Source organism: Nycticebus coucang, chromosome 8 (genome assembly GCF_027406575.1).
Source record: "Nycticebus coucang isolate mNycCou1 chromosome 8, mNycCou1.pri, whole genome shotgun sequence".
Taxonomy (NCBI): domain Eukaryota; kingdom Metazoa; phylum Chordata; class Mammalia; order Primates; family Lorisidae; genus Nycticebus; species Nycticebus coucang.
The window spans coordinates 9,859,468-9,887,462 of NC_069787.1; the positions used below are offsets into that span (position 1 = coordinate 9,859,468).

At 48.5% G+C, this 27,995-nt stretch overlaps 1 protein-coding gene and 1 non-coding gene across 3 annotated transcripts; one reads left to right on the plus strand and one right to left on the minus strand.

The window, feature by feature from the left end:
• Positions 1–497: 497 nt before the first annotated feature.
• Positions 498–27,992, minus strand: CPNE9 (copine family member 9). 2 transcript variants are annotated; one of them, XM_053598774.1, is made up of 20 exons: positions 27,663–27,992; positions 27,121–27,161; positions 26,955–27,001; positions 26,775–26,878; positions 26,295–26,331; positions 25,749–25,825; positions 20,282–20,345; positions 20,061–20,164; positions 19,823–19,927; positions 18,352–18,393; positions 17,941–18,016; positions 17,778–17,831; positions 16,875–16,936; positions 16,226–16,272; positions 15,198–15,379; positions 14,801–14,928; positions 5,380–5,482; positions 4,339–4,396; positions 3,890–3,963; positions 498–895 (listed from the first exon to the last, which is right to left on the minus strand). In XM_053598774.1, exons 1-20 carry the CDS (start codon positions 27,728–27,730, stop codon positions 710–712), a joined length of 1,659 nt encoding a protein of 552 aa, XP_053454749.1. In that variant the 5' UTR covers positions 27,731–27,992; the 3' UTR covers positions 498–709. The 2 variants fall into 2 exon arrangements, with proteins under 2 accessions (XP_053454749.1, XP_053454750.1); XM_053598775.1 differs by lacking the exons at positions 498–895; positions 3,890–3,963; positions 4,339–4,396 and adding an exon at positions 4,717–4,782.
• On the plus strand, positions 21,124–21,229 carry LOC128592868 (U6 spliceosomal RNA). Its single transcript, XR_008382079.1, has one exon. It is a non-coding gene; the product is annotated as a U6 spliceosomal RNA (small nuclear RNA).
• Positions 27,993–27,995: the final 3 nt, after the last annotated feature.

Sequence of the window (27,995 nt, forward strand, 5' to 3'; positions counted from 1 at the left end):
TTCTGAGACAGAGTCTCACTGTGTCACCCTTGGTAGAGTGTTGTGGCGTCACAGCTCATAGCAACCTCCAACTCTTGGACTTAAGTAATTCTTTTGCCTCAGTCTCCGAAGTAGCTGGGACTACAGGTGCCCGCCAATTATTGTTTAGCTGGCCTGGGCCGGGTTCGAACCCACCACCCTTGGTGTATGTGGCTGGTGCTGTAACCACTGTGCTATGGTCACTGAGCCTATATAGAGTCATCTTAAAGGAACCTGTTTGAGAAGTGAATCTGATGAAAGCTATGGGCCTCTTTCCTAAGAAAACATATACACACATATGCAGAATTGTACTTGTTTCTTAAAGTGTTTGAAGAATGTATAAGGTGATTGGATGAATGCATGTTAGGGGAGGGATGAGCCTGAGCTGAAGCCATCCTTGCTCCCTCCCTTTTGGTTATGGTCCTGAACACTGGGTCCCCTCTTCTTCCTTCTCCAAGATCCATGAGACAGAGCAGGGGTAAAGATTTGATTTATTATTGGCATGAAGGCAGGGAGGTGGTGATAGTGGCAGGCCCTTTTGCAGGTGAGGGTGTGGAGGGCTTGTCAGCCAGCACCAATCCTCTGAGCTGACCCTCCCAATGAGGTCCAAGGCTCCAGGTGCCTCTGGCATTTAGCAGAAGCATTGGGTGTGCAGGTGAGCAGACTGCTAGGCATTGGATAGGTGGACTCCTCAGGGCTGCTCTGGAGCTGGGGTTGGACTGGAGTTAGCAGTGGGAGGGGGCCGAGGCTGGATGTCCCTGGTGCGCATATAGGACAGCAGCTGCTCCGGGATCTCTGCCAGTACATCCTTGGCCAGTCTGGCCATGCTCAGCACCTGGTTCCCGGACCGGTCAACATAGTCTCGGAATGGGACAAACTGGGACAGGCACAGACAAGAAGGTGTGGGCAGTGGCCAGAAAAGGAGATGGGGGTGCCAGCAGGGAGGATTCTTCTTTGACCCCCCCCAGCATCTCTTCAAATTTCACGCCATCTCTTCCCCCCCCCCATCTTGAACAGTTTTCTACATTTGCTTTCTCTCTACCCACTCTTTCTTACCTTCTATTTGCCCTTAACCCACTCCAGTTTGGCTTCATGCTGTCCACTGAAACTGCTCTTGCTAAAATCATCAGTAGTCCCATGTTTCTAAATCAGTCCAGTGGGCAATAGTTTTCAGTCCTCATCTTCCTGGACTCCACTTTAGCTTTCCACTACATTTGACTATAATCCTTTGGACGCATCCCATTCTTCTTGTTTTTCTCTTACCTTCCTGGAAGTTCCTACCCCTGCCCCCCACCTCCCACCTCTCATTCCTCTGGATCTACCTGCTCTCTAAACATGATCCCTTTTCTCTCTCAGCTCTCTTCCTGGGTGATCTCATATACTTCCATGAAAGTTGTTCCCTGGAGGGAAGTGGAGGGGGCCAGGAGAAGAGAAGAGGGTGTGGGAAGGAAGAGAGGCCAGGGAGAGATGGGGCAGGGATCAGGCAGAAGGGGACATAACAAGGGGAATAGGTCAGAGGGGTGGGGATGGGGCAAAAAGGGGGAGTGGTCTGTAAGAAGGAGACTAGGAAGGGGAGGAAGCCAGGAAAGGGGGTCTGGAAGAGGAGAAGGAAGGGTTGCTAGGGGAGGAGGACTGATAAGAGAAAGGAGAAGTATATAAAAAAAAAAGAAGAAGAAACTATTTCCTGATGACTCCTAAATTTATATTTCCATCCCTGGCCTCTTTTTTTTTAAGGTCCAGAGTACAGATTTAATTACTCATATTACCTCTCCATTCAGTTGTCACAGATACCTCCAACCCAGGGTGTCCACAACTGAATTCTAGCTCTCTCTGCCATATCTCCTCCTCCAGTTTTCCCCTTCCCAGTAAATGGGACCATCACTCACTTTGCTGCTCCATGTAGAAGATTGCAAGTCATCCTTAAAGCCCCCTCACTCCCCATCCCCATCTAATCAGATCATCAAGTCTTGTCATTTTCTTCTTACATGTCTTCTAAAACACCACACTGCTTCCATCCAGAGCCTTCTGCTTCTCACTACTACATCCTCACTAATGGGTCTATCTGCCTTCTCTCTTGCCCTGCTACAGTCCCATCTTTCATGTAGCAGCCACAGGAATCTTTTTAAAATGCAAGTCTGGGCTCGGTGCCTGTAACTCAAGCGGCTAAGGTGCCAGCCATATACACCAGAGCTGGCGGATTTGAATCCAGTCCGGGCCTGCTGAACAACAATGACAAATGCAACCAAAAAATAGCCGGGTGTTCTGGTGGGTGCCTGTAGTCCCAGCTACTTGGGAGGCTGAGCCAAGAGAATTGCTTAAGCCCAGGAGTTGGAGGTTGCTGTGAGCAGTGATGCCACGGCACTCTACCCAGGGCGACAACTTGAGGCTCTGTCTCAAAAAAAAAAAAAAAACAAGTTTGGGCTCAGTGGCTGTATCTCAGTGGCTAGGGTGCCAACCACATACACCAGAGCTGGCAGGTTTGAACCCAGCCCATGCCTGCCAAACAATGACAACTACAACTAAAAAATAGCCAGGTATTGTAGCAAGGCGCCTATAGTCCCAGCTACTTGGGAAGCTCAGGCAAGAGAATTGCTTAAGCCCAAGAGTTTGAGGTTGCTGTGAGCTGTGATTTTACGGCACTCTACTGAGAGTGACATAATGAGATGCTCTCTCAAAAAAAAAAAATTAAAAATGCAAGACTGATCATTGCACTCACTCCCCTATGTAAAAATCTTCTAAGAGCTTTCCAATTCTTTAAGAACTGGGCATGGGCTTGGCGCCTGTCACTCAGTGGTTAGGGTGCTGGCCACATACACCAAGGCAGGCGGGTTTGAACCTGGCCCCGGCCTGCTAAACAACAATGACAACTGCAACAAAAAAATAGCTGGGCCTTTTGGCGGGCTCCTATAGTCCCAGCTACTTGGGAGGCTGAGGCAAGAGAATCTCTTAATCCCCTAAGAGTTTGAGGTTGCTGTGAGCTGTGATGCCATAGCACTCTACTGAGGGCGACATAATGAAACCCTGTCTCAAAAAAAAGAAAAAAAAAAAAAAAAGAACTGGGCATGATGGCTTATACCTATAATCCTAGCATTCTGGGAGGCCAAGGTGGGTGGATCTCCTGAGCTCAGGAGTTCCAGACCAGAGTAAGACCCCATCTCTACTAAAAACAGAAAAACTAGCTGGGCATTGTGGTGGGTACCTATAGTCCCAGCTGCTGGGTAGGCTGAGGCAAGAGGATCACTTGAGCCTAAGAGTTTGAGGTTGCTGTGAGTGATGACAACACGGCATTCTACCCAGGGCAACAGTAACTCTGTCTCAAAAAGAAAAAAAAAAAAAGCAGTACCCCAAAGTTTGGCTTCCTTCTGTCCCTCCGTGCGATCTTGCCACCCTGGGTTCTGGCTTTTCCTTGATTAGGCCTCTTCTTAGCCTCAGAGCCTCTTCACATGCTGCTCCTCTCCCTGTAATGCTTAGACCCACCTTTAGGTCTCAGCAAAAACATTTTCAAATAGAACCCTTTCCTGACTACTTTACCTGAGTCAGGTCCCCTGTTACAGGCCTTCACAGAAGGATTTGCTATTCCCCTACAGTACTTAATCACAGTCTTAATGGGATGCATAGCTGTGTGATTATTCATTATTACTTGCCTCCACTAGAGGGCGAGGACCTTGGGGATCTCCGACCTACACCATGGACCTACCAAGTCTGAAGCAACCTTCCTGTTTGTTAAAAGAATGTATTCAATGAATGAAGGAGGAAAGAGTGAGGGGGAGAAGGGCAGGTGATAGAGAAGGCAGTAAAGGAGAGTGGCTCCCAACTTTGCCTCTTCCCACTGTGCCTCTCAGTTCCACCACCTCTCCGGCGTCAGGTCTACCTGAACGATGTCCCGCTCTGCATAGCGTCCCCTAGAGGACACGCGCACATCATCACCATCCAACTCTTCCATTGCTGCAGAAGAGACATCCCTCAGCTGATTGTATTCTCAAACACCACCCCATGCTGTGCCCTCCCTAAGAGCTCCCATTCAGAGTCATCAGGACAATGCCTAACGATGGTGTTAATATTAGACTTTGTTAGTAACATTATCATGCCTTCTCACACGTTCCATCCTCCCAAGAACCTCAGGGGGAACTATTACTATCATCAGCCTCAGTCATGATGAGTAAACAGGTTGGAAGAAGGTCTACACCTTGGCCAAGGTTCCATAAGAATATCCAGCGTGTCTTTTTTGGGGAGGTAGGCCTTAGCGCCCAGCTCCACCTACCCACCCCCACTTCCTTCCCCAGTTCTCAGTCCCACTCATGGTACCTCCATCCTACTTACCCTCAAACATGGCTGGTCCCACACCAACAATAATGATAGACATGGGCAATGAGGAGGCCTGTTGGGGAGAGAAGGTGAATGGTTGAGGTGAGCAGACGCAAGTGACTGTTGGGAGAAAGTTTTCTCTATGTATGTCACGTTTCTGCACATCTTGTGAGCAGAGGCACTGATCTTCTTTGTTCCAGGCTGTTTCTTTTTCTAAAGATGTTTATGTCAGGTAGCCTTGAAAGATACCATGTTTTCCTCTAGAGCAAGGATAGGTTTATTTACACTCCAGTATAATTAAAAATGGTCTCCCACTGGAAGGACGGGCAGGCATGCTTACTACCCATTAAAGAAGATTCAGGACTCGGCACCCGTGGCTCAAGTGGCTAAGGTGCCAGCCACATACACCTGAGCTGGCGGGTTCTAATCCAGCCGGGGCCTGCCAAACAACAACGACAGCTGCAACCAAAAAAGATTCAGACTCTCTAAGCTCAGGGTTCCTCTTCTGTAATCCGATCCACAGTAGGTAAAAGTGTCATCTTGCCCTCTTCACATCTGGTGGGAACTAGGATTTAGAGTCAGAGCAAGTGCTGATACTCCAGCTACCATTTTGGGCTTGGAATAACAAAGTCCTTTGTCTCTGATCTAGGAGTCTTGTTTTTTTGTTTTTGAGACAGTCTCACTATGTTGCCCTTGGTTGAGTGCTATGGCGTCACAGTTCACAGCAACCTCAAACTCTTGGGCTTAGCGATTCTCTTGCCTCAGCCTCCCAAGTAGCTAGCACTACAGGTGCCTGCCACAATGCTGGCTATTTTTGTTGTTGTTGCAGTTGTCGTCGTTTTTAGCAGGTCTGGGCCAGGTTTGAACCTGCCAGCCCTGGTGTATGTGGCTGGTGCCCTACCCACTGAGCTACAGGTGCTGAGCCTGGTCTAGGAGTCTTGTGTCTACTGTTGCACTCATGACACTGTCTTGTTAGTTTGCAAGTAGGGTAAAATCTCAGCCCCTTCATAGTACTGACATTACCCCTCCCCGCCAAACCCTCCTCCTCAGACTCACGCTAACGATGGCCTCCTTGGTCTGTGTCATGTCAGAGATGACTCCATCAGTGATGATGAGCAGAACATAGTACTGGGAACCATCAGAAATCTTGGCTGCAGTCCTGGGTGAGAGGCCAAAGTCAGAATTTAGCTGAAAGGCAGACAGACTAAAGGAATCTTCTGTCAAAGTTTCAATAGCCAGCAAGGGAACAAAGGTCAAGGCTTCTTTTCTTTTTTTTTTTTTTTTTGTAGAGACAGAGTCTCACTGTACCGCCCTCGGGTAGAGTGCCGTGGCATCACACGGCTCACAGCAACCTCTAACTCTTGGGCTTACGCGATTCTCTTGCCTCAGCTTCCCGAGCAGCTGGGACTACAGGCGCCCGCCACAACGCCCGGCTATATTTTGTTGCAGTTTGTCCGGGGCTGGGTTTGAACCCGCCACCCTCGGCATATGGGGCTGGCGCCCTACTCACTGAGCCACAGGCGCCGTCCAAGGCTTCTTTTCTTTTTAGACAAAGCCTCAAGCTGTCACCCTTGGTAGAGTGCCATGGCATCACAGTTCACAGCAACTTTTAACTCCTGGGCTCAAGTGATTCTCCTGCCTCTGCCTCCCAAGTAGCTGGGACCACAGGCGCCCGCCACAACGCCCGGCTATTTTTTTTGGTTGCAGCCGTCGTTGTTTGGCAGGCCCGGGCTGGATTCGAACCCGCCAGCTCAGGTGTATATGGCTGGTGACTTAGCTGCTTGAGCCACAGGTACCAAGCCAAGGTCAAGGCTTCTGAAGCTCATGTTCCTTCACTGGACCTGGAGCCTGCCCCTGCCTGCCATCCCTCCAGAAATACTTACTGAGCACTTACTATGGTAGAAACTGGAGATACTTGAGGAGGAAAAACAAATCCATCCAGCCCTCTGGAGTGAGGCAGACATTCATCCATGGAGGTGTAAAATTACTACTAGGACAAGTGCTGTGATGGAAGGTGACACTGCTATGATAGTGAATAGGGGATCTGACCTGGTCCAGAAGGTCAGTAAAGGCTTCTTTAAGGAAGTAATGTTTGAGGATGGAGGAGAGCTAAGTAAAGTGGGCAGGGTCGGGGGTGGGGGGAATCGTTCTGGGGAGAGGGAACAGCATGGACAGAGGCCCTGTGGTCTGTCTGAAGGAAGCTCACCCTGTCTGGAAGTCAGAAAGTGAAGGAAGCAGAGTGGACCATGTGGCCGAGGGGGCACAGAGGCCTGACCACACTGGGCTTCATCAACCCGGGGAAGGATACTGATATTCTTACAAGAGCAAAAACAAAGGCTGAAAGTCTCCTTGCTTGCCTCTCTCACCCGTTTCTTTTCTTTCTTCGCCCTCTGTTACCACATCCCATTTTCTGGGCCGCTAGGGCCCCTGCGGTCCTCCCTCGGACAGGCTACAGCGGCTCCCAGAGTTCCTTTTCCTTCTCTCACCCGTCTCTGAATCCAAGATTTTCCTATCTCAAAAGGACTTCAGAAGTCACTGAGTCCGGTCCCCTTATTTTACATGGAAGAAAAACAAGACCTAGAGAGGGCACGAAGACAGCAACAGGCCCTGGTCTCTTTATTTCTAGTCCCAAATCTGATGTGGATTGGAAAGGATAGAGCTGTGTGGTCCAATAATGCAGCCCTGGCTACATATGGCTATCAAAGTTTAATTAAATTAAATGGAATTTAACATTCAGTTCCTTGGTCACTCTAGCTACCTCTCTTTCTCTCTTTCTCTTTTTTTTTCTTTTTTTTTGTAGAGACAGAGTCTCACTTTATGGCCCTCGGTAGAGTGCCATGACGTCACACGGCTCACAGCAACCTCCAACTCCTGGGCTTAGGTGATTCTCTTGCCTCAGCCTCCCAAGTAGCTGGGACTACAGGCGCCCGCCACAAGGCCCGGCTATTTTATTTTTGGTTGCAGTTCAATCGAGGCCGGGTTTGAACCCGCCACCCTCGGTATATGGGGCCTGTGCCTTACCGACTAAGCCACAGGCGCCGCCCTCTCTCTCTCTTTTTTTTTTTTTTGAGACAGAGTCTTGCTGTGTCACCCAGATACAATGCCATGGTGCCAGCTTAGCTCACAGCAACCTCAAATTCCTGGACTCAAGCAATCCTACTGCGTTAGCCTCCCGAGGGACTACAGACATGCCCCACCACTCTGGTTAATTTTTCTACTTTTGGTAGAGAGGAGGTCTTGTTCTTAACCTGGTGTCAAACTCCTGTCCTCAAGCAATCCTCCCGCCTTGGCCTCCCAAAGTGTTAGGATTATAGGCGTGACTAGCCCCTGGCTGCCCTTCAAGTGTTCAGTATTCCTATGTGGCTGGTGAATACCATGTTGGACAACACAGACACAGAACATTTCCGTTACTTTAGAAAGTTCTACTGGACAGTGCTGGTATTTAAACCTGATCTCAAACAAGTCAGAGGAAAGTCATGGTTAGGGTATAGAATTAAAACTGCGTTAGGCTCAATTGCCCAGGGCCCAGAGTGGGAGGGGGTCACAGTTCTCTATCACAGTCCGTGCCTCATTCCTGAATTCTGGCCCCAGCCTCTGCATAGGCCTGGCCTGGTGCCTTCTCTCATTCATTTCACAGTCACTGCATACATGCTGTGTCGGTCACCAAGCTCGGTGCTGAACATGCAGCACAGAATAGAGTGTTGTCCTAGGGGAGACAACTGTTTAAACTACTAGAATGCATTGAGTTTAAGGCTTTGACAACATAACATTTAACCTAAGACTTGGGAAATGAGTAGGGTTTAGCATGGTGATAGTGGGGTGGGGGTTGGGAGGATGGGCAGGTAGAAGGAAAAATGTTCCAGGGAGAGAGAATTGGCAAGCGCAAACCAAGAGAGTAAGTTCTAGGAGTTGTGTGGACCTATAAAGGAGAGGTGAGAACTGGGGTCATGGGCATCACCCTTCAGTTTGGAAGCGTGGGACGTAGATCTTTAGTTCTCTGTAGGTCCCTTGCATTCCAAGGCCATTTAAATCTGGAAGTTGGCAAAGGAAATGGATGACTGGCCAGGGGAGGCCAGTCTGTGCCTTTCTTGGCTATAGGGTCTAAAGAACAAAGAGTTCTTTGAGATCATTAAAATCACAGCTGTACACTTGACATGTGTGATTTAATTTAATCCTCCTTGCCATTCCTTGAGGTAGGCATTGTTTTTGTTCTTAATTTAAAAATGAGAAAACTAAAGTTTAGAAATACTTAGGTGGGCAGAGCAGCTTGCATCTGTAATCCTAGCACTTTAGGAGGCCCAGATGGGGTGGCACCCATACCACAGTGGTTACAGCACTGACCACATGCACCAAGGGTGGCGGGTTCCAACTCGGCCTGGACAACTGCAACAAAAAAATAGCTGGGCATTGTGGTGGTTGCCTGTGGTCCCAGCTACTCAGGAGACTGAGGCAAGAGAATCACTTAAGCCCTAAGTGTTTGCGGTTGCTGTGAGCTGTGACTCCTGGGCACTTTACTGAGGGCATTATAGTGAGACTCTGTCTCCAAAAAAAAAGGAGGCCAAGAGGCCAAGACAGGAGGATTGCTTGAGGTCAGAAGTTCCATAGCAGACTAAGCAAGTGCAAGACTCCATGTCTGCAAAAAATTTTGAAAATGGCCATGTGCAGTGGCTCACACCTGTAATCCTAGTACTCTGGGAGGCTGAGGCAGGTGGACTGCTTGAGCCCAGGAGTTGGAGACCAGCCTAAGCAAGAGTGAGACCCCATGTCTACTAAAAATAGAAAAACTAGGGCGGCGCCTGTGGCTCAAGGAGTAGGGCGCTGGTCCCATATGCTGGAGGTGGCAGGTTCAAACCCTGCCCCAGCCAAAAACCACGAAAAAAAAACTAGCTGTGTATGATGGTGGGTGCCTATAGTCCCAGCTGCTCAGGAGGCTGAGAGAAGAGGACTGCTCAAGTCCAAGCCCAAGAATTTGAGGTTGCTGTGAGCTATGATGCCTTCGCACTCTACCTAGAGTGACAGAGTGAGACTCTGTCTCAAAAAGAAGTTTTTTTTTGGCCGGGGCTGGGTTTGAACCCGCCACCTCTGGCATATGGGACCAGCGCCCTACTCCTTGAGCCACAGGCGCTGCCCGAAGTTTTTGCTTTTTTAAAATTAGCTGGGTGTGGTGGTGCATGCCTATAGTCCCAGCTACTTGGGAGACAGGCATGAGGCTCACTTGAACCCAGGAGTTTGAAGTTGCAGTGAGCTATGATGATACCCCTGTACTCTAGTAGCCAGGGCAACAGAGCGAGAGCTTGTTTCTAAATAAATAAATAAAAATAAAGTAGCATCCCGAAAGGCTGGTGAAACTGGGGTCCAAGCCCATGCTTGACCAGCTGATCCTAAAGCTCAAGCTCTCTATTCCATCACTCTTTTTTTTTTTTTGCAGTTTTTGGCCGGGGCCAGGTTTGAACCTGCCACCTCTGGTATATGTGGCCGGCACCCTACTCCTTTGAGCCACAGGCACCGCCCTATTCCATCACTATTCCCAGTCTGCTCTCTGGATATTCTGCCATATATGAGAGCCCTCTGGAAAGTATCCACCCTTGTATGTTTCTGCTTTTCATAGTACATAGCTGGATACATTCTGGACAGTCCTCATTGTATTAAATTTATCACTATTTCCTGAACATGGTCCTTCATTCCTCTGTGCTTTTCGCATGCCATTTCTGCTACAAGGCCTACTCTGCTCCTCGTTCTCTAATAAAGTCCACTTTCCCCTCTAGACCCGGCTGAGCCATCCAGTCTACAGTAGGCCCATACCTTCCCCCTTCTGCTCCCTCCCTCCAGCAGGATACTACCCAGCCCACAAAGCTAGGCTGTCTCTGCTCCTCCAAGTGGGTCCTTACTGCATGATCTGGTGGATAAATCCAGATGAGTATAAGTACATTTAAAACACCCTTTCTTTTTCCTAAATTAAACATGGATATGATGTGAGAAGAATATGAAATTTGCATGAATTTTTAAGATGAAATATGGAGACTTCAAAGACATTCCCAGCCTGGCTGCCTTAGGCTGTGCCCCTAGATTCCCCCAGGGGGATGCAATCGCTTGCCTTTGCTGACAGGCAACTCACTAGAAAAGTCTGGGAAGCTCTCTGGCCTACAGAAGGTAATGATTTATTTATATTTCTGTCTCTTGCACCAAGGTGGGAGCTCCCAAGGGCAGGGACTAGATCTGATGCATCTGTGAGTCTCCAGTGCCCCAGCAGAGAACTGAACACACAGCAGATGACCTTTGAATAGTAATAATGATAATAATAGTAACAGCAACAGCTAACATTTACAGTACTTACAATGTGGCAGGCACTAAGTGCTTAACATCTGTTAATTAGTCCTCACCACAACATTATATGTGGATATTATTGTTATTATTATTTTACAAACGAGGAATCAGGCACAGAGAGATTTCTTGACCAAGGCTACACAGCTAGTCAATGATATAACTAGGTGTATTAGCTAGTCTGGCTCCTGACCCATGCGACATTGTCCCTTTACTACATATTTACTAAATGAATGAATAAATGAATCAGTGTAGTTGCCCAAGATAATACAGTAAATCTCCATAGTTGACCCCATCCCTCCATTGACCACTTCCTTAAGTTGACCTAATTTTCTTTTTCTTTTTTTTTTTAAGTTGACCTAATTTTCACAGACTGGACATGTACTACATTTGTGTATCAGTACAGTAGGTCTAGTTCCTTATGTCCATCACCTCTGTATGTTAACTAGTTTGTCACAGTCCCTTGGGTGGTCAGCTTACAGAGGTTTTACTGTATTTAAGAAGTCTGCTTAGAGCGGCACCTGTGGCTCAGTCGGTAAGGCGCCGGCCCCATATACCGAGGGTGGCGGGTTCAAACCCGGCCCCGGCAGAACTGCAACAGAAAAATAGCTGAGTGTTGTGGCGGGCACCTGTAGTCCCAGCTACTCGGGAGGCTGAGGCAGGAGAATTGCCTAAGCCCAGGAGTTGGAGGTTGCTGTGAGCTGTGTGAGGCCACGGCACTGTACCGAGGGCCATAAAGTGAGACTCTGTCTCTACAAAAAAAAAAAAGTCTGCTTAATAACAAAAAATACGCTTAGGTTCCAGTGTTAGTAAAAAAATGTAGTGAAATGTTGGATGTCACGATGTGACATGCAGCGAAAGATTAGATGTAATTTGGAGTAACGGAGGCATGTGGGAGACTGTCAGAAACTATATATACATCCACATTCCCATGGGCAGTTTCAGGGTGACTCTTACTTCATTTCCTGAGATTCTCTATAGCAATGTTATATATATTTTTACAATTTAAAAAACTATTATCATTATGAATTAGAACATAAATCTTTCTTAGGGAAAAAGGAAGTTTGTGGACATAGAAATCTCCCTGAAATCTATCCATTTTTATTCTTTTTTGGTTTATTTTTACTTCCAAGCTTTCTGAGGTGCATTGTTTTAACTGGGTCTCTTCTATTCAGCATATAATTGACTTACTTATTCAATCAGAGAATCTTTTTCTTTTTTAAAGCTCCGTCAGAGCCTATCCTACTTATTGATGTGCTTGGTTCTGTCATTTTATTTTAAATTTGTTTTTACTTTAATCTTGAGACCTCCTTTTTTTTAAAGAGATGGGGTCTTGCTCTGTTGCCTAGGCTGGAGCGCAGTGGCATGTTCATAGCTCACTGTAACCTAAAACTGCTGGGCTCAAGTAATCCTCCTGCCTCAGCCTCCTGAGCAGCAGGGACTACTGGTATGCCCCCAAACCCAGCTAATTTTTACTTTTTTTGTAAAGATGAGGCCTCACTATGTTGCCCAGGCTGATTTCAATCTCCTGGGCTCAAGCAATCCTCCTGCCTCAGTTTCTAAAAGTGCTAAGATTACAGGCATAAGTCTCCATACCTGGGCCTCTTCGGTATTTTAAATCATTTGATACATGATCTGGGTTTTCTTTGCTCTCTCTGTGTGTGTTTCTTTGCGTATGTAAGCATAAACTATATATACACATACACACACACACACAATTTTTTTTTTCTTAGAGATGAGGTCTTCCTTTGTTGCCCAGGCTGGAGTGCAGTGATGCAATCCTAGCTCACTATGGCTCCAGCTCCTGGGTTCAAGCAATCCTCCTACCTCAGCCACCTGAGTAACTGGGACTACAGGCATAGGCCACCACACCTGGCTAAGTTTTCAATTTTTTGTAGAGGCGAGGCCTTGCTACATTGACCAGGCTGGTCTCAATGATCTCAACTCCTGACCTCAAGTGATCCTTCTGCCTCAGCCCTCGCAAAGCGCTGGAATTACAGGTGTGAGCCCTCATATCCAGCCTGTGTATTTTTAATCTAAAACTTTGGGTTGGGGAATTAATCTGCCAGTTTTTAATCTACCATGTATTGAGTGCTTACTATATATAAAACACTGTACTAATGCCTCGTACACTATTATCTAATTTTAACTTCATAATAATTCTTTATTAAAGAAGCTATTTATTGGCTGGGCAAGATGGCTCACACTTGAAATCCTAACACTCTAGGAGTGCCGAGTCAGGAGTTTAAGACTAGCCTGAGCCAGAGTGAGACCTTGTCTCTAAAAAAATAGAAGAAGGCTGGGCACAGTGGCTCACGCCTATAGTCCTAGCACTCTGGGAGGCTAAGGCGGGTGGATTGTCTAAGCTCACAGGTTCGAGACCAGCCTGAGCCAGAGTGAGACCTCATCTCTAAACATAGCTGGGTGTTCTGGTGGGCGCCTGTAGTCCCAGCTACTTGAGAGGCTGAGGCGAGAGAATCGCTTGAGTCCAAGAGTTGGAGGTTGCTGTGAGCTATGATGCCACAGCACTCTACTGAGGGTGACAAAATGAGACTCTGTCTCAAAAAAAAAAAAAAGTAGAAGAAATATCTGGATGTGGTGGCACTCGCCTATAGTCCTAGCTACTTGGGAGGCTGAGGCAGGTGGCTCATTTGAGCCCAGGAGTTTGAAACTGCAGTGACTTATGATGATGCCATGGCATTCTAACCAGGTGACAAAGCAAGACTCTACCTCAAAAAAAAAAAAAAACAAAAAACGCAGGTGCTTATTGTCACCCATTATTATACCACCTTAGAGGAATAAACAGATGCTTAGGCTCGGTGCCCATAGCTCAGTGGTTAGGGGGCTGGCGGGTTTGAAACCAGCCTGAACCTGCTAAACAACGACAACTACAACAAAACAATAGCTGGGCGTTGTGGCGGGCGCCTGTAGTCCCAGCTACTTGGGAGGCTGAGGCAAGAGAATCGCTTAAGCCCAAGAGTTTGAGGTTGCTGTGAGCTGTGACGCCACAGCTCTACCGAGTGTGACGTAGGGAGACTCTGTCTCAAAAAAAAAAAAAAAATGCTTAAAGAAACTAAATTGCTTCATGTCACATGGTTAGTGAGTGGGTAGCGGGGTTCACAAACCAGGTCTGATGCTAATGCTTGTGCTTTTAGCACATGCTGTAGGCTCTTCTCTCTCTTACCTTGAAGCCTGGGGTGTTGTCCCCAGGGAGTGGGGTTGGGTAGTTAGTTGATACCCTTTCTGCCCCACAATAAGGTATAGTCAGCCTTCAGTATCCATGGGGGAGGGTGGTTAGTTTCTGGACCCCTGTGGATATCAAACTCCTCAGATGCTTGAGTCCCTTATATGAAATAGTGTAGTATTTGCCTATCTCCTATGTGCATCTTTTTGTATACTTTAAATTATTTCTAGGTTATTTATCATACCTAAATACTATCTGAATAGTTGTTATACTGTATTGTTTTTTTTTTTTTTGCAGTTTTTGCAGTTTTTGGCCAGGGCTGGGTTTGAACCCGTCGCCTCCGGCATATGGGGTTGGCGCCCTACCCCTTTGAGCCACAGGCGCCGCCCATATACTGTATTGTTTTTACATTTTTTTTTAAGGTTGGGTTTTCTTTTTCAGCTTTTATTTTTTTTAATTGAGACAGAGTCTCACTTTGTCACCCTTGGTAGAGTGCTGTGGCGTCATCGAGCACAGAAACCTCAAATTCTTGGACCCAAGCAATTCTCTTGTCTCAGCCTCTCAAATAGCTGGGACTATAGGTGCCTTCCACAATGCCCGGCTAGTTTTAGAGACAGAGTCTTGCTCTTGCTCAGGCTGATCTTGAACTCTTGAACTCAGGCAATCCACCCATCTTGGCCTCCCAGAATGCTAGGATTACAGGTGTGAGCCACCTTGCCTGGCCTTTTCCAGCTGTTTTTGATGTGCAGTTGGTTGAATCCAAAGATACAGATCCATGGTTGTAGAGGGCCAAATGTATGACAAGACCTCTTGGTAATGGTCAAACTGAACGTTTCTGGAGCCTGGCCAACACTGAACATTTCTCTTTCTCCCCAATGCCCAAGTTCACCCAAGAGAGGTCTTGACTATCCCCAGGGAGCAGTTTCCTCTCTGGCTGCCCTCATTTCCCCCAACACCTACCTAGTTCCTTACCTGGCCACCTGGTTGATGACAGGAGCAAAGTAGGTGGGCCCATAGAGCTGCACTGTGCGCAGGCTCTGGAAATAGCTCTCCAGCACACCCTCGATGCCCACACAGTTGGGGTCCTCATCATTGTTGTTCTGTCAAAGAATGTGCCCTGCCAGGCTGAGCCTGTGCAGGGTATTCCCAGGAGTGCTCTGATCCCAGCTCCCTCCTTCCTTTTTTCATCAGTACCTTCATGCTCCCCTCCAAACCCAGGCCTGCTCCCCTCCCTGCTTTGCCACCCTCTCACGGCTTCCTGCTCCTCTGCAGGCCCTTGCCCGCTGAAGCAATGTAAATAGAAGAAACTCATCAACTGAGGTGGGCAAGATGCCAGGGCATGGATTGTAGGCTCTGGCTCATACCATACCAGGGGGAACTGGTGGGAGATCCGTCCCTCTGGGGGCAGTTTAGCCCCAAAGCCATAAGCTGGGAAGAGCTTGTCACTGTCATAGTCCTGGATGATCTCTCCCACTGCCTTGAGGGCCATGGCATAGGCGCTGAGCTGGTAGGGACTCATGTAGTGCAGGGAGGTGGGCTGCAGGGGGTTCCCTGTAGGGACACAGGAGCCCAGGCCTCGTGTTCACTTGGACCATCCTTCTGTGTACCTGCTTATCTTGTACGCAGCCATCTACCTGCATCTGTCTATCCACCCATACACTCCCTCATTAATTTACCCAATCATCTATCAGTTCATTTGTCCACCTGTCTACCCGCTTGTCCCTACATCTTTTTTTTATCTCTGTATCTATATATCCATGTATCCCCCTACCCACACATCCATCTACCTACCTATCTGGCCATCCGTCCATCTTTCAATCTACCTATCCATTCTATCCGCCTACCATTCATTCACTTGTTCACCTGCTGTTTCTCTTCCTTTATCCATCCAGCTGTCCCTCTCCGTTTCACTCTTTACTCGTCTATTCTCATATGGATACATCCTCCCATTCATTCCCCCATCTGCTTACCTATTTTCTCAACTTAAACATCTATCCATCTGTCCATCCCTGCGTTTACTTCTCAGCGTATTGTATTCACTTACTAATCCATGTACCCACTCTGTTCAGCAGTATCCCATCCACTCATTACTCACTACCCATTCACCTGTCCATCTCTCATTATACCCTCATTCTCTCCCTTCCGCACATTTACTCACCCACATATCGAGCCATCTAGCCTTTCTTTGATTCACTTACCCATCTATTTTCCTGTATTCTCTGGCACCCTGTACCCAATAATCTCCCTCCAACACTCCTACCCCAGTACCATTCTGGCTGAGATTTTACCTAAGTCTGGGCTTTTGGGGTAGGTAAACTCTTATTTCCAGCTAGGAATATAGGCCGATCCTTAGTGAATTCCCCTTCCCCCCCCAACATTCCCCCATCCATGCCTCACCATTGGAAGCTGTGAAGTCAATAGCTACTGTGAAGTTCAGCTGTGTCCTGTTGGGAAATGAGTTGAGAAGTGAGGAAGTAACACTTATTACACTAGTATTTCTCAAACATTAATGGGCACATGTTAAAATCAGATTCTCATCCAGATGGTCTGGGTACCGCCTGACAAACTTCCAAGTGATACTGCTGCTCCTGGCTCATGGAACATATTTTCGGGTAACAGAATTAAATATCTGCCCTGTGACAAGGTACAGAGAAGCAAAGTTCATTTCCCAGGCCTTCCTCCCTCCATCAAACAGAATGTCCCCTACAGTCTGCTTGGGTTTCCCCTCTCTTGGCCTTTCTCTCTTGCCTGGCTGTAACTTTTGTCTGGGCCCCAGTCAGGTTACTGGGGCCACCACTGAGGACCACTGGGTTGGCAGCCGTCTTCTCAGTGGGGATGGGAAACTGAGAGTGAAATGCAGCCCCTTGAAGAGAACTAAGAGGAAACATTTTGCATTTTACAGAGCACTTTAGAGTTTGCCAAGCGTTTTAAAGTTTATCTTCATGATATCATTGGCCCTGACCATCCAAAAATAAGAAATCTGGGGCTCAGAACTGGGAGTGACTTACTTCTGGGCTTCTGGCCCAGAGCTTGGCCCATGACTCACCCTCCCTTGATGTAATCAACAAAAGTGAATTCAGAGTCCACAGAGAAGGAGAGCAGTGTCACCTGTGGGACAGAAGAGATAGCCCTGATACTTTGGAAGGGGTGATAGAAGGAGGAGGGGGCATAGTAGGTCTTCAGGGAGAGGAATATGTGGGAGACAGGTGATTCCAGCCCTTGCCCCAATCTGTTCCACCCTGTTCAATTTATGAAAAGGAATAAAAAGGGGAAGCTGTCAGAAACATAGTTGGATTTCCAAAAGTATATTAAATTGGAATGCCAGGAATACTGCGTCACACTTGTAATCCTAGCACTTTGGGATGCCAAGTTGGGAGGATCTCTTATTGTCAGGAGTTCAAGACCAGCCTGGGCAACAGCGTGAGACCCAGTTTCTCCAAAGTAATAATAAAAAAAGCCGGGCAAGGTGACATACATCTGTAGTCCCAGCTATGTGGGAGGCCGAGGCAGGAGGATCTCTTGAGCCCAGGAGTTGGAGCCTGCAGTGAGCTATGATGTTGCCACTGCACCCCAGCCTGGGTGACAGAGGGAGTCCCTGTCTCTAAAAGTAAATAAATAAATTGGGAAATGCAATTTAGGATGTTTTTTTTTTTTTTTTGTGGCTTTTGGCCAGGGCTAGGTTTGAACCTGCCACCTCCGGCATATGGGACCGGCGCCCTACTCCTTGAGCCACAGACGCCGCCCAATTTAGGATGTTTTTTCCTTTTATTCTGCAAAATGGTAAAGATTGAAAAATTTTCCTGGGTGAGGAAAAGACAAAGCAAAGAAAACCTTAAGTGGTTCCCCTGCGCCTGCTGCCTTTCCCGGCCCCGACAGTATTTGTCATGTATGTCAATGGGGACAGACACAGAAGGATCCAGGGAGGGCCAGACCTCCAGGGAGCACTCACAGTTCCTGAGTTGACATATTTCTTCTTCTTACATTTCTTCCGAGGGTTAAGTACCTAAGTAGAGGTAGATAACAGTGATGGTGAGTAACAAAGGAAGGGAGCTCTAGACAGTGCGTTGTAGGAGGGAGGCCTTGGGTAAGCTGAGCAGGGCGGGAACTCTCACCTCGTACACTGTGAACTGGTTCTGGGCCTTGCTCAGCTCCCGGTAGCTGGTGGTAAACTCACCGATGAAATCGTGGCTGCAATGAGGCCAGGGGTAGGTAAGCAGCAGTAGCTGCTGGTTCACAGCCAGGCCTGAACCCAATCTTTTCATTTCTTCCATCCTAAACCCCTACTTAGGCTGCAGGGTACGAGGGCTGGGGCCAGAAGGGGGGCCAAACTAAGGGGAAGAAAAGGGAAGAGACAGTGTACCAGAAAGACAATTCAGGGGATCATGTGTACCCAAGACCCTGGTATCTATCATCACCCTTCTTGGTTGCCAAGGCTACTTTGGCATTCCTACCGAAGGTACCACATATTGCAGAGAACTTTTGGGGTTAAGCACAGGAGAAGGGACTATGTGGGGCAGCTGTACCTTCCATTGCGGTCCCAGTCATACACATCAATCTTCACTGTTCTGAAATGCAAGAAATAAACAGGCTGGGTGTGTATCACGCTCTCACCCACCTAACTGTGAGCAAATCACTTTCCCTTCCACTCGTCTGTCCTTCCATCACCCCGTTCATCTCTTAATCTACTTCTCCTAACTATTCGTTCGTCAGTCCTTACATGTACCCTACCACTGTTATTACTGCTACTGCTGCTATTACCACCACAATTCCTCTTTTACCACTTACTGAGTCTTACTGTATTCCAGGCATTGTTCTCAGCACTCTCACAGATTGTCTCATTTAATTTAACAACCACCCTGGATAAAGTAAATACTATTATTATTATTTTTGGATAAGGAAATTGAGATACAAAAAACAAACAAACAAACAAAAAGTAATGTTGCTAAGATCCCTTAGCTTATAAGTGACTGAGCTGAGATTTAAACTCAGACCTCCTGGTTCCAAATACCTAGTATCCTGCCTACGTCATATCATATTTCTTATCTATCAGTGTACCAGTCCATTTAACTATCTATCCATCTAACCACCCATTTACCCATACATTTGCCAACGTATTACTTATTAATTCATTTCTTTATCCACTTGTCAAACTATACATCCAGCTGTTGACTTACTCACTGATGCACATAAGCATATAAACATCCATCTGTCTGTTGATTCCTCCGCCCAACCAAGCACCCAACTATATAACATCAGTCCATCTGGTCATCTATTTATCTGCATAACTATCCAACTCCTCATCCATCTGTGTGCCCACCCATCCTTCCATCCTCTCACCTATCCTTCTACGACCCACTTATTCATTAGGGGCCTGTCTATCTATTTTATACTCATCCATCAACTAATTCACTCACTAATCCATCAGCTCATCAGTTTTCCATCCATCCATCTGTCCATCACTCTACCTGTCACTCCACCTGTCCTTTTCACTTGCTTTTCTATCCATGCATCTGCCTCTCCTGGCATTCATCAAATTCTCATTTACCTATCTACCCATATGTCAGCTCATCCATTTACTCATCCATCTGTTAATCTATCCATCATCTGTCCATCCACTAATCTACCCATCAGTCCAATTATCCATTCATCTGCTATCCATTTATTTATTTTCCCCCTAGCCACTCACCAATCTTCTTATACATCAATCTACACACCCATCCAACCATCTGACCATCCCTCCATGTATCTGCTCATTCATTTGTTCATCTGCACTTTCATCTACAATCCACCTACCAGTCCACCCATGTCTGTCCATCCATGTGTAGTCCACCTGTCCATCTATGTGGCTGTCCCTATGCCTCCCCATCCATCCATCTTCATGCCCAGAATTCTGTCTCATTGATCAGGACCCTCTAATACTATTATGACACTTCTGCCATCATTCTGGAAACCCCATGGTAATGTCTGTGGCCCCTTAGCTTATGCTAAGCAGACCTGTCATAGTCTCCATTGCACAGTGCCCGCACGGGGATGCTGAAGGGCTGCCACACAGGATTCAGCGTGTTTTTCACAACCTCTGTCTTATGGCAGATAGTAAACCTGGAAGGGGAGTGAAAGGATTGGAACCTGGCTTGAGTGTAGGTCCAAATCTGTTAGAGATTCCTGAGATTCCCCCACTTATTAATCATACACCCCCATACCCAGCCTGAGAGCCCCGATGGCAGTGACTCACGTGCCATCCTCATTGCTTCTGTAGAACACAAGGAAGGGGTCTGATTTCCCAAAGAAGTCCTTCTTGTCCAGCTTGTTTGCACACAGCTGCATAGTGGCAATGTCCTAGGGATGGATGCAGCTGGGCTGTTGACACTCAAATTCCCTGTAGCCTTCAGACAGTCCACCAAAGGGAGTACAGGAGAAGGGCACTCCCAGGTCGAGCACATGAACCTTACTGACCCGACAATTGCTAAGCTCCTCTGCAGTCAGCAGTATGGTCCCACACTTCTTCCCTGGTATACCCCTGCAAGTGGAAAAAGCCCATTAGTTAGAGGAAGGAGGACAGACAGTAAAGATTGGGGTGGGCAATCTGGGACTGGGTAGGCCGCTGGATTCAATTTTACATTTACTGACAGTCCCTTGAGTGTGTCTCCTTCTGTTCTGGGTGGCTCCTGACAGGGAAGGGCCTGACTTTGGCTGGAGAGGGGTCTGCAGTCTGATAGGACCAGGTTAGACCAGCTTAGGTGAATGTCTCATCCAGTAATGTAAGAAAGACACAGGATTTAAAGTCAGCAGACACAGGATGGATTTTATGATATCTAAGCCGTGTCACCCTGGGCAAGTCATTTCCCCTTTCTGGGCCTTAGTTTTCTTCTCTGTGAAGTGGGAAAAGTTACTTTCTGTCAGGCAGTGAGGAGATATAAAGGAAAAGCAACGTGTAAGCTTTATATGGTTGTATTCTTCAAAGCAGACCCTGGTACTTACCATATGCCAGGTGCTATGCTAGATACAGGGTGGCCATAAAGTGCGTGTGCAATTTAAAATAGTAAATTGCACACAAGCTTTAGGCCACTCTGAATGAGTTGGCCAGTTGGCATTCTCGAGCTTTGCTAGACTGTGCCCTCAGGGAGCTTTTAGGTGGCGGTAGAATATCAAAGCCAGTAGGCAAGTGGAATGTGCATAGCAATTCTGAATGAGGGAGAGGAATTTCTATCCAGACCCAGGGGCAGAAGGGCTAGTTCCTGGTCAATATTGAGATACTTTTTGAAGACTATGAAGAGCGAGAAAAAAATAAAAAAGACGTGCTTGCTTCGGCAGCACATACACTAAAATTGGAACCATACAGAGAAGATTAGCATGGTCCCTGCGCAAGGTGACACGCAAATTCGTGAAGCGTTCCATATTTTTTAAAAAAACAAAAACAAAAAAAATAAAAAAGACAAGAAGCTTTATTTCTCCTGACCCTAGAAGGTGTAGTAAGGGGCCCAGTGGTAAGGGACCTTGTTGACAGGGGCCTGTAAACCCTGATTCCCAAAAGGATCAACATATGGCCCAGAGAAAGCTAGGTCAGGAGGGTCCCAGTTCAGCCCTGGCTCTAACTCACTATGTTATTTTCCCCATACTGAAAATTATTTATTTGACTCTTTCAACTTCTGACTCTCTGTGCTTTGACAAGAGGGAGTGTCATGAGGAGAGGGACAGACAAATCATTGATCCTATTGCCTCCTCACTGTTCTTCACCCCCCTCATGTTCTCTTTAACCCCTTGCCCAGAGTGAATTCCAGACCCTTCTCTCACTTGGATATACTTATTATTTGGCAGAACTACAGCCCTAGTTAAGTCCAACTCTCTACTTAACCCAGCCTTTACCTGTGAAACTGAAATGGCCAGAAAACACACACACACACACACACACACACACACAATTATGTTTATTATTATTATTGTTATTTTTTTTTTAGAGACAGAGTCTCACTTTATCGCCCTTGGTAGAGTGCTCTGGCATCACAACTCACAGCAACCTTCAACTCCTGGGCTTAGGCAATTCTCCTGCCTCAGCCTCCTGAGTAGCTGGGACTACAGGCGTCCGCCACAACGCCTGGCTATTTTTTGTTGGAGTTTGGCCGGGGCCGGGTTTGAACCCGCCACCCTCAGTATATGGGGCCCATGCCCTACCCACTGAACCACAGGCGCCCAACACACACAATTATGCTAACTGATCTTTTTGAATGCACACAAACCTCAAGAGGGTCCTTAACAATGCTTGGTAATCATCTCAAGGCCCTTCACTTTCCAATTCTGCTAAATGGCAGTTTCATTCCTCTTTTCAAACCCCCCAAGCCTCCTCTGCCATCCTCACTCACAGGCAATGACCTTGTTTCGTACTCACTGACAGAACTTAAGCAACCAGAAGAGAATGTCCACCCCCCACCACACCTACCCTGCCACCAGTATCTTCACCCACACAACTTAGACTCCTACGGTTGCTATAAATGAACTGTCCGTGTGCCATTTATCCCTCCACTGTGTACTATATTTCATACATACCATCTTGTCTGCACAAGGGCATCACATCAGAATTTCTCACCTTTTTTTATTACATTAAATTTTCAGTTTCCTGCTTGGTCATTCCCATCAATATACAAGTGTGGTTTATTTTTCCTCATGTTAAAAAAATGCTAAACCTCTGGATTCACAAAACGTCATGAGAAAGAATTATAAACCTATTCTGAACCTCACTTCCTGCTTTAACCATATCTTCTTTTCTCTCCTTTGCAGCAAAGCTTGAAGGATTACCTGACTCTCGTTCCCTGCTTCCCCTCCTCAACCTTCACCTCTCCTGCAAAATTATGCTTGTCGCCCAGGTGCAATGGCTCATGCCAGTAACCCCAGCACTTTGGGAAGCCAAGGTGGGATAATCAGTTGAGCCCAGGAGTTTGAGACCAGCCTCATGGCAAGACCCCATCTCTACAAAAAAAAATAAAAAATTAGCCAGGGCTGCGCACGGTGGCTCATGCCTATAATCCTAGCACTCTGGGAGGCCAAGGCGGGTGGATCGCTTGAGCTCATGAGTTGGAGATCAGCCTGAGCAAAAGCGAGACCTCGTCTCTACTAAAAATATAAAAACTAAGAGGATCACTTGAGCCCAAATTGGAGGTTGCTGTGAGCTACCACGCCACGGCACTCTACCCAGGGTGACAGCTTGAGATTCTGTCTCAAAAAAATTAGCCATGTGGAATGGTGCACCCCTCTAGTCCCAGCTACTCAGGAGGCTGAGGCGGGAGGATCATTTTTGCCCAGAAGCTTGAGGCTCCAGGGAGCTATGATCACACCACTTCACTCTAGCTTGGGCAACAAAGCAACAATCTGTCTCTAAAAATATCCCCCCCAAAACCAGAAATCTATGTTTGTAAGAGTTACCAGGGATCTCCATCTTTTTTTTTTTTTAATTTGTCGAGACAGTCTCACTTTGTCACCCTCGGTAGAATGCCATGGCGTCATAGCTCACAGCAACCTCCAGCTCTTGGCTTAGGTGATTCTCTTGCCTCAGCCTCCCAAGTTCTGGGACTAAGGCATCCACCACAACGCCCGGCTATTTTTTTGTTGCAGTTTGGCCGGGGTTGGGTTTGAACCCATCACCCTCAGTATATGGGGCCAGCACCCTACTCACTGAGCCACAGGTGCTGCCCCCCCCCTTTTTTTTTTTTGGCCGGGGCAGGGTTTGAACCTGCCACCTCCGGCATATGGGACCAGCGCTCTACTCCTTGAGCCACAGGCGCCGCCCCACCCTTTTTTTTTTTTTTGAGACGGTCTCACTTGGTCACCCTTAGTAGAGTGCCTTGGCATCTTAGCTCACAGCAACCTCAAACTCTTGGTTTCAAGTGATTCTCTTGCCTTAGCTTCCCACATAGCTGGGACTACAGGTGCCCGCCACAGCGCCTGAATATTTTTTTTGTTTTTAGCGATGGGGTCTTGTTCTTGCTCAGGTTGGTCTCGAACTCGTGAGCTCAGGCATCCACCCTCCTCAGCCTCCCAAGTGCTGGGATTACAGGTATAAGTCACCGGGCTTGGCAGGGATTTCCATTTTACCATATCCAATGGCCAATTCCTGATCTTCATCTTATTTGACCCGTGGCAATGTTTGTTGTGGCTGAAGTTGCTCTGTGGCTAATGTTACTCTTTCCTTGATTCACTTTCTTCACTTTGCTTCCAGGGTAATGCCACCTTCTCTGGGTTCTCTTCCTACTTCATTAATTGCTCCTTCTCAGTCTCCTTTTCTAGATCCTCATGGAGTCTCAACCTTTGATTCTCTTTCTCTCTCTGTCATACCCCCACCTCTCACTTCCGTGGTGATCTCATCTAGTATCATGGCCTTAAGGAGCATCTAAGACTCAAGTACCATATTGCCTATTTGACACTTCCACTTGCATGTTTAATAAAACATATGAAAGTCAACAGATCAGTGAGTAGGGCGCTGGCCCCATATACCAAGGGTGGTGGGTTTGAACCCGGCCCCGGCCAAACTGCAACAACAAAAAAAATAGCCGGGCGTTGTGGTGGGTGCCTGTAGTCCCAGCTACTTGGGAGGCTGAGGCAAGAGAATCGCCTAAGCCCAGGAGTTGGAGGTTGCTGTGAGCTGTGACACCACCGCACTCTACTGAGGGTTATAGAGTGAGACTCTGTCTCTAAAAAAAAAAAAAAAAGGAAGAAAAAAGAAAGAAAGTCAATGGATCAGACTGAACTCCTGATTCAATTCCTGACCCCAACTTGCCTCCTTCACTTTTTTCCCCACCATCTGCATTGGTGGCAATTCCATCTTTCCCATCGTTCAACCCTAAAACCCTGGTGTCCTTGGCTCCTATTTTAATCTCTCATCTCTATTCAGTCTTCAGAAACCTGCTGGCTCTGCCTTCAACATATATCCAGACTCTGGCCACTTCTCTCCCCACTGCTGGCACACTGCATTACTGTTGTAGCCTTTTCACCGGCTCCCTGCTTCTACCTTTGGTGACCAAGGTTTATTCTCAAACCAGAAGGCAGCACATCCTTTGAAAGCATAGTCCTCTCTCAGAACCTGGGACTCCTGTGTCAGAATAACAGTCCACGGTCCTTACAGAGGCTAGCAGGCCCTAACTGTTGACAGTCTTACCTCACCTGCCTTCCCCGCACTTCCTGGGCTCCAACCACGCTGGCCTCCTTGCTGTTCTTCAAACACACTATGCTTTCGGGCTCTTCCTCCACGTCTGCAGTGCTTACCCCTCACCTTCAGATAGTTGCTCCAAAGTTACCTGCCCACGAGGCCTACTCACCCACCTGCACCCACCCAGCACTTCCAGTGCCCCTTATTCTGCTTTATTTTTTCTCTTTTCCCAAAGCACTTAATGTTTTCTATTATGTAACGTACTTATTACATCTTTGCTTACTGTTCACCCTGCCAACTAGAGTGTAAGCTCTCCAAAGGCAGGGACCTTTGTTTTGTTCACCATTGCAATCCGAACCCCTTGAACGGTGGCTGACATGGAGTATACGCACAGTGGTATTTGTGGAATGAATGAATCCCTGGTGCCTAACACAGGGTGTGGGATACAAAACATGCTAATACATACTTAGTGAGTGAATATTATGGAAATTCCTCAGGATTTGATTTAGTCAGGGGAAACTTCCGGGTGGAGAAGGGTTTGGAAATGGACCTTAAAAGTTGAATCAGACTTAGAAAGAGTGAGGAGAGAGAAAAAATATCAGGCCTGAGACTGACTTGAACAGAGCAGCCCTGGAGACTGGACTTTCCCACGAGGGCGATGGGAGCCCGTGAAGCTCCTGACCACGGGCAGGCAATCCCACCCTCCCTATGGTCAGTCAACAGCTTCCTTGGAAGGAGAATTTGGAGCCTCTCATTCCTCTCCCGCACCCCTTCCCGTTCACTCACGTGAGGGGTCGCTCTACACGGCTGCCCTGGCCTCCGATCACCTCTCCCAGGGCCAGGAACGCTTGTCCCAGGAAATCCTGTGCCAGTACACGGAATCAGTAAGACCCGAGGGGTTGTTGGCACCAAGCCCCAGCCCAACCCTGGTGATGATGGTGTACACCACTAGGGTAGTTCCCAGGTAGCAGAATGTTGCAAGAGGCACCTCTTGGCTGTGCTTTAATGGAGGGGAGGGGATGAAGGGGTGTGCAGGCAAGCTGTGCTTCTTGGTCGGTAGTAAGTTCAAGCCTGCTCTCCACAATACAGTTCCACCCCCCACCTTCAGGCCCTGCCCGTTTCAGCCTCACCTTCTGTGGATCCCAGCGGCAGCCCGAGAAGGAAGAGCAGAAGTGAGTGAGGGGTGGAGAAGGGGAAACCCAGGTGGGAAAGATGGGTTGGGGGCCTGAAAAAGGCGGGTCAGGGTCGGGGAGTAGGAGGAGTTCTAAGAAGGTTTAAACATCTAAGCGTCTCCTGTGTGCCCAGCCAGCCTGCGAGGGGACGCTTGCTCACCGGTTTGGAGATGTTGGTTTTGGAGTCAACGTTGTACCTAGGAAGAGAGTGGGATAGGCATGGGGTAGGGCTGAAAAGGGGTCGGGTCCGAGTCTTGATTAACATTGTGGGTGGAGGGAGGGGGCGGCCTTGAACCCGAATTCTACTTGAGTCTGTTTGGAACTGGAGAGGGTCAGGCCTGGGGAGATGCCGAGTCTGGGGTGGGGGTTTCCTGGGGGCGGAGTTACCTGGAAGAGGGCGGGGACGAGGTGGAGCTAAATTAGGGAGCAGAGTTGTGGGCAGCGCCAGGCCTGGGTAACAAAACGGACTGGATCTGACTTAAGGGCGGGCCTAAAACTAGGTGGAGCTCTTCGGAGTGGGACAGAGCTAGGCGTTGGGGAGGAGCCAGGTCAGGAGGCGGGTGGGGCTGGAGCCACCCAGAATTCCCGGCAGAACCAGGTCGGGGGGCAGGCCAAGCCAGAATTTTGGGCGGGGCCTCACACATCGAAGCGCAGATTTTGCTTTTCCTCAAAGAAATAGTCCAGGACGAATTTGCGCACGAAGTCTGGGTTCAGCGTGTTGTCGATCACTTCGGTCCGTCCGAACTGGATAGGGGGGCGGGGGGTTAGCGCAGGGCGTGCAGGGGGGCAGGTGATTTCTGGCTGCGGCTCTGAAACTCACCTCCCTCCACTCCTGGCTGGCCCGGCTCTGCGTGTAAAGCACCACCACTGCGGGTGGGGAGCAGGGGAGGGAAGGACGTCAGGTCGGCCCGCGCCCCTCGTCCCCCCGCCACCCCTCAGTCGCGCGGAGGCCCCAAGTCCCCCCTCCCAGTCCTGGAGCCGCCTACTGGGGTCGGACTTGGAGAAGGTGTCGAGGTCTAGCAGGTTCCTAGAGAAAAAGCAACAGACAGAGCGGATCATGCTGGCGCCCACCGCCCCAACGCTGCCCCGAGTGGGGCATAGGGCTTACGTCAAACCTCTTCCCCCCATTTCTACCCCGAGCCGGGGGTCCGTGCTGTCAGCACTCTGGACAGCGCCGGAAATCTCTGTCCAGGAACCTTGTTTCTGGGGACTCGACGAATACTCTCCCATACTGCCTCCAAGGCCCAGGAAAGAGGGATCACCCCAGAACTTTGTCCACCTGGGGCCCAGCTCCTAGTACAGCCTGACGACCACCCCTTGGACCCGCAGGCTGAGCCCTCTTTTGGGGCTGGGGCTGCCCAAGGAGGCCCCCTCCTCGGTCCCACTAGCTACTCCCGTCTTCAGCTGTGATTTTCCCGCCCCCATGCCTTTTCCTGGAGGGTCTAGCCCCTGTCTGGGCTGAGCCCCGGAGCCGGTTGGGGCTGGGGCAGTGCCAGTGCCCAAGCCCTCCCCAGCACGGCCCGCTCACCGGCAGGACACGGTAATTTCAATCTTGGTGGCCGGGACGCTGTGCTCGGAGGCTCCGCCGAGAGACATGGCTGGTCGGGGAACTGGAGCCGCAGAAGGCTGCAAGACCCGGGTCGCCAGGGCTAGGGGCGGTGGCAGTGGCGGGGCCAGCCCATGTGCTGCTGCTGCTGCGGTGGCGGCTGCACTTGCTCCAGCTCTGCGTGCGCTCCCGCCGCTTGCGCCCTAACAGTGGCCGCCGGCAGCAGCTGCTCCAGATGGCAGCACAGCCCCGCCCGGCCCTGCAGGCGGCCCCCGCCCCATTGGACAGCCTTGAGCTGGCGGGGAACCTCATCCA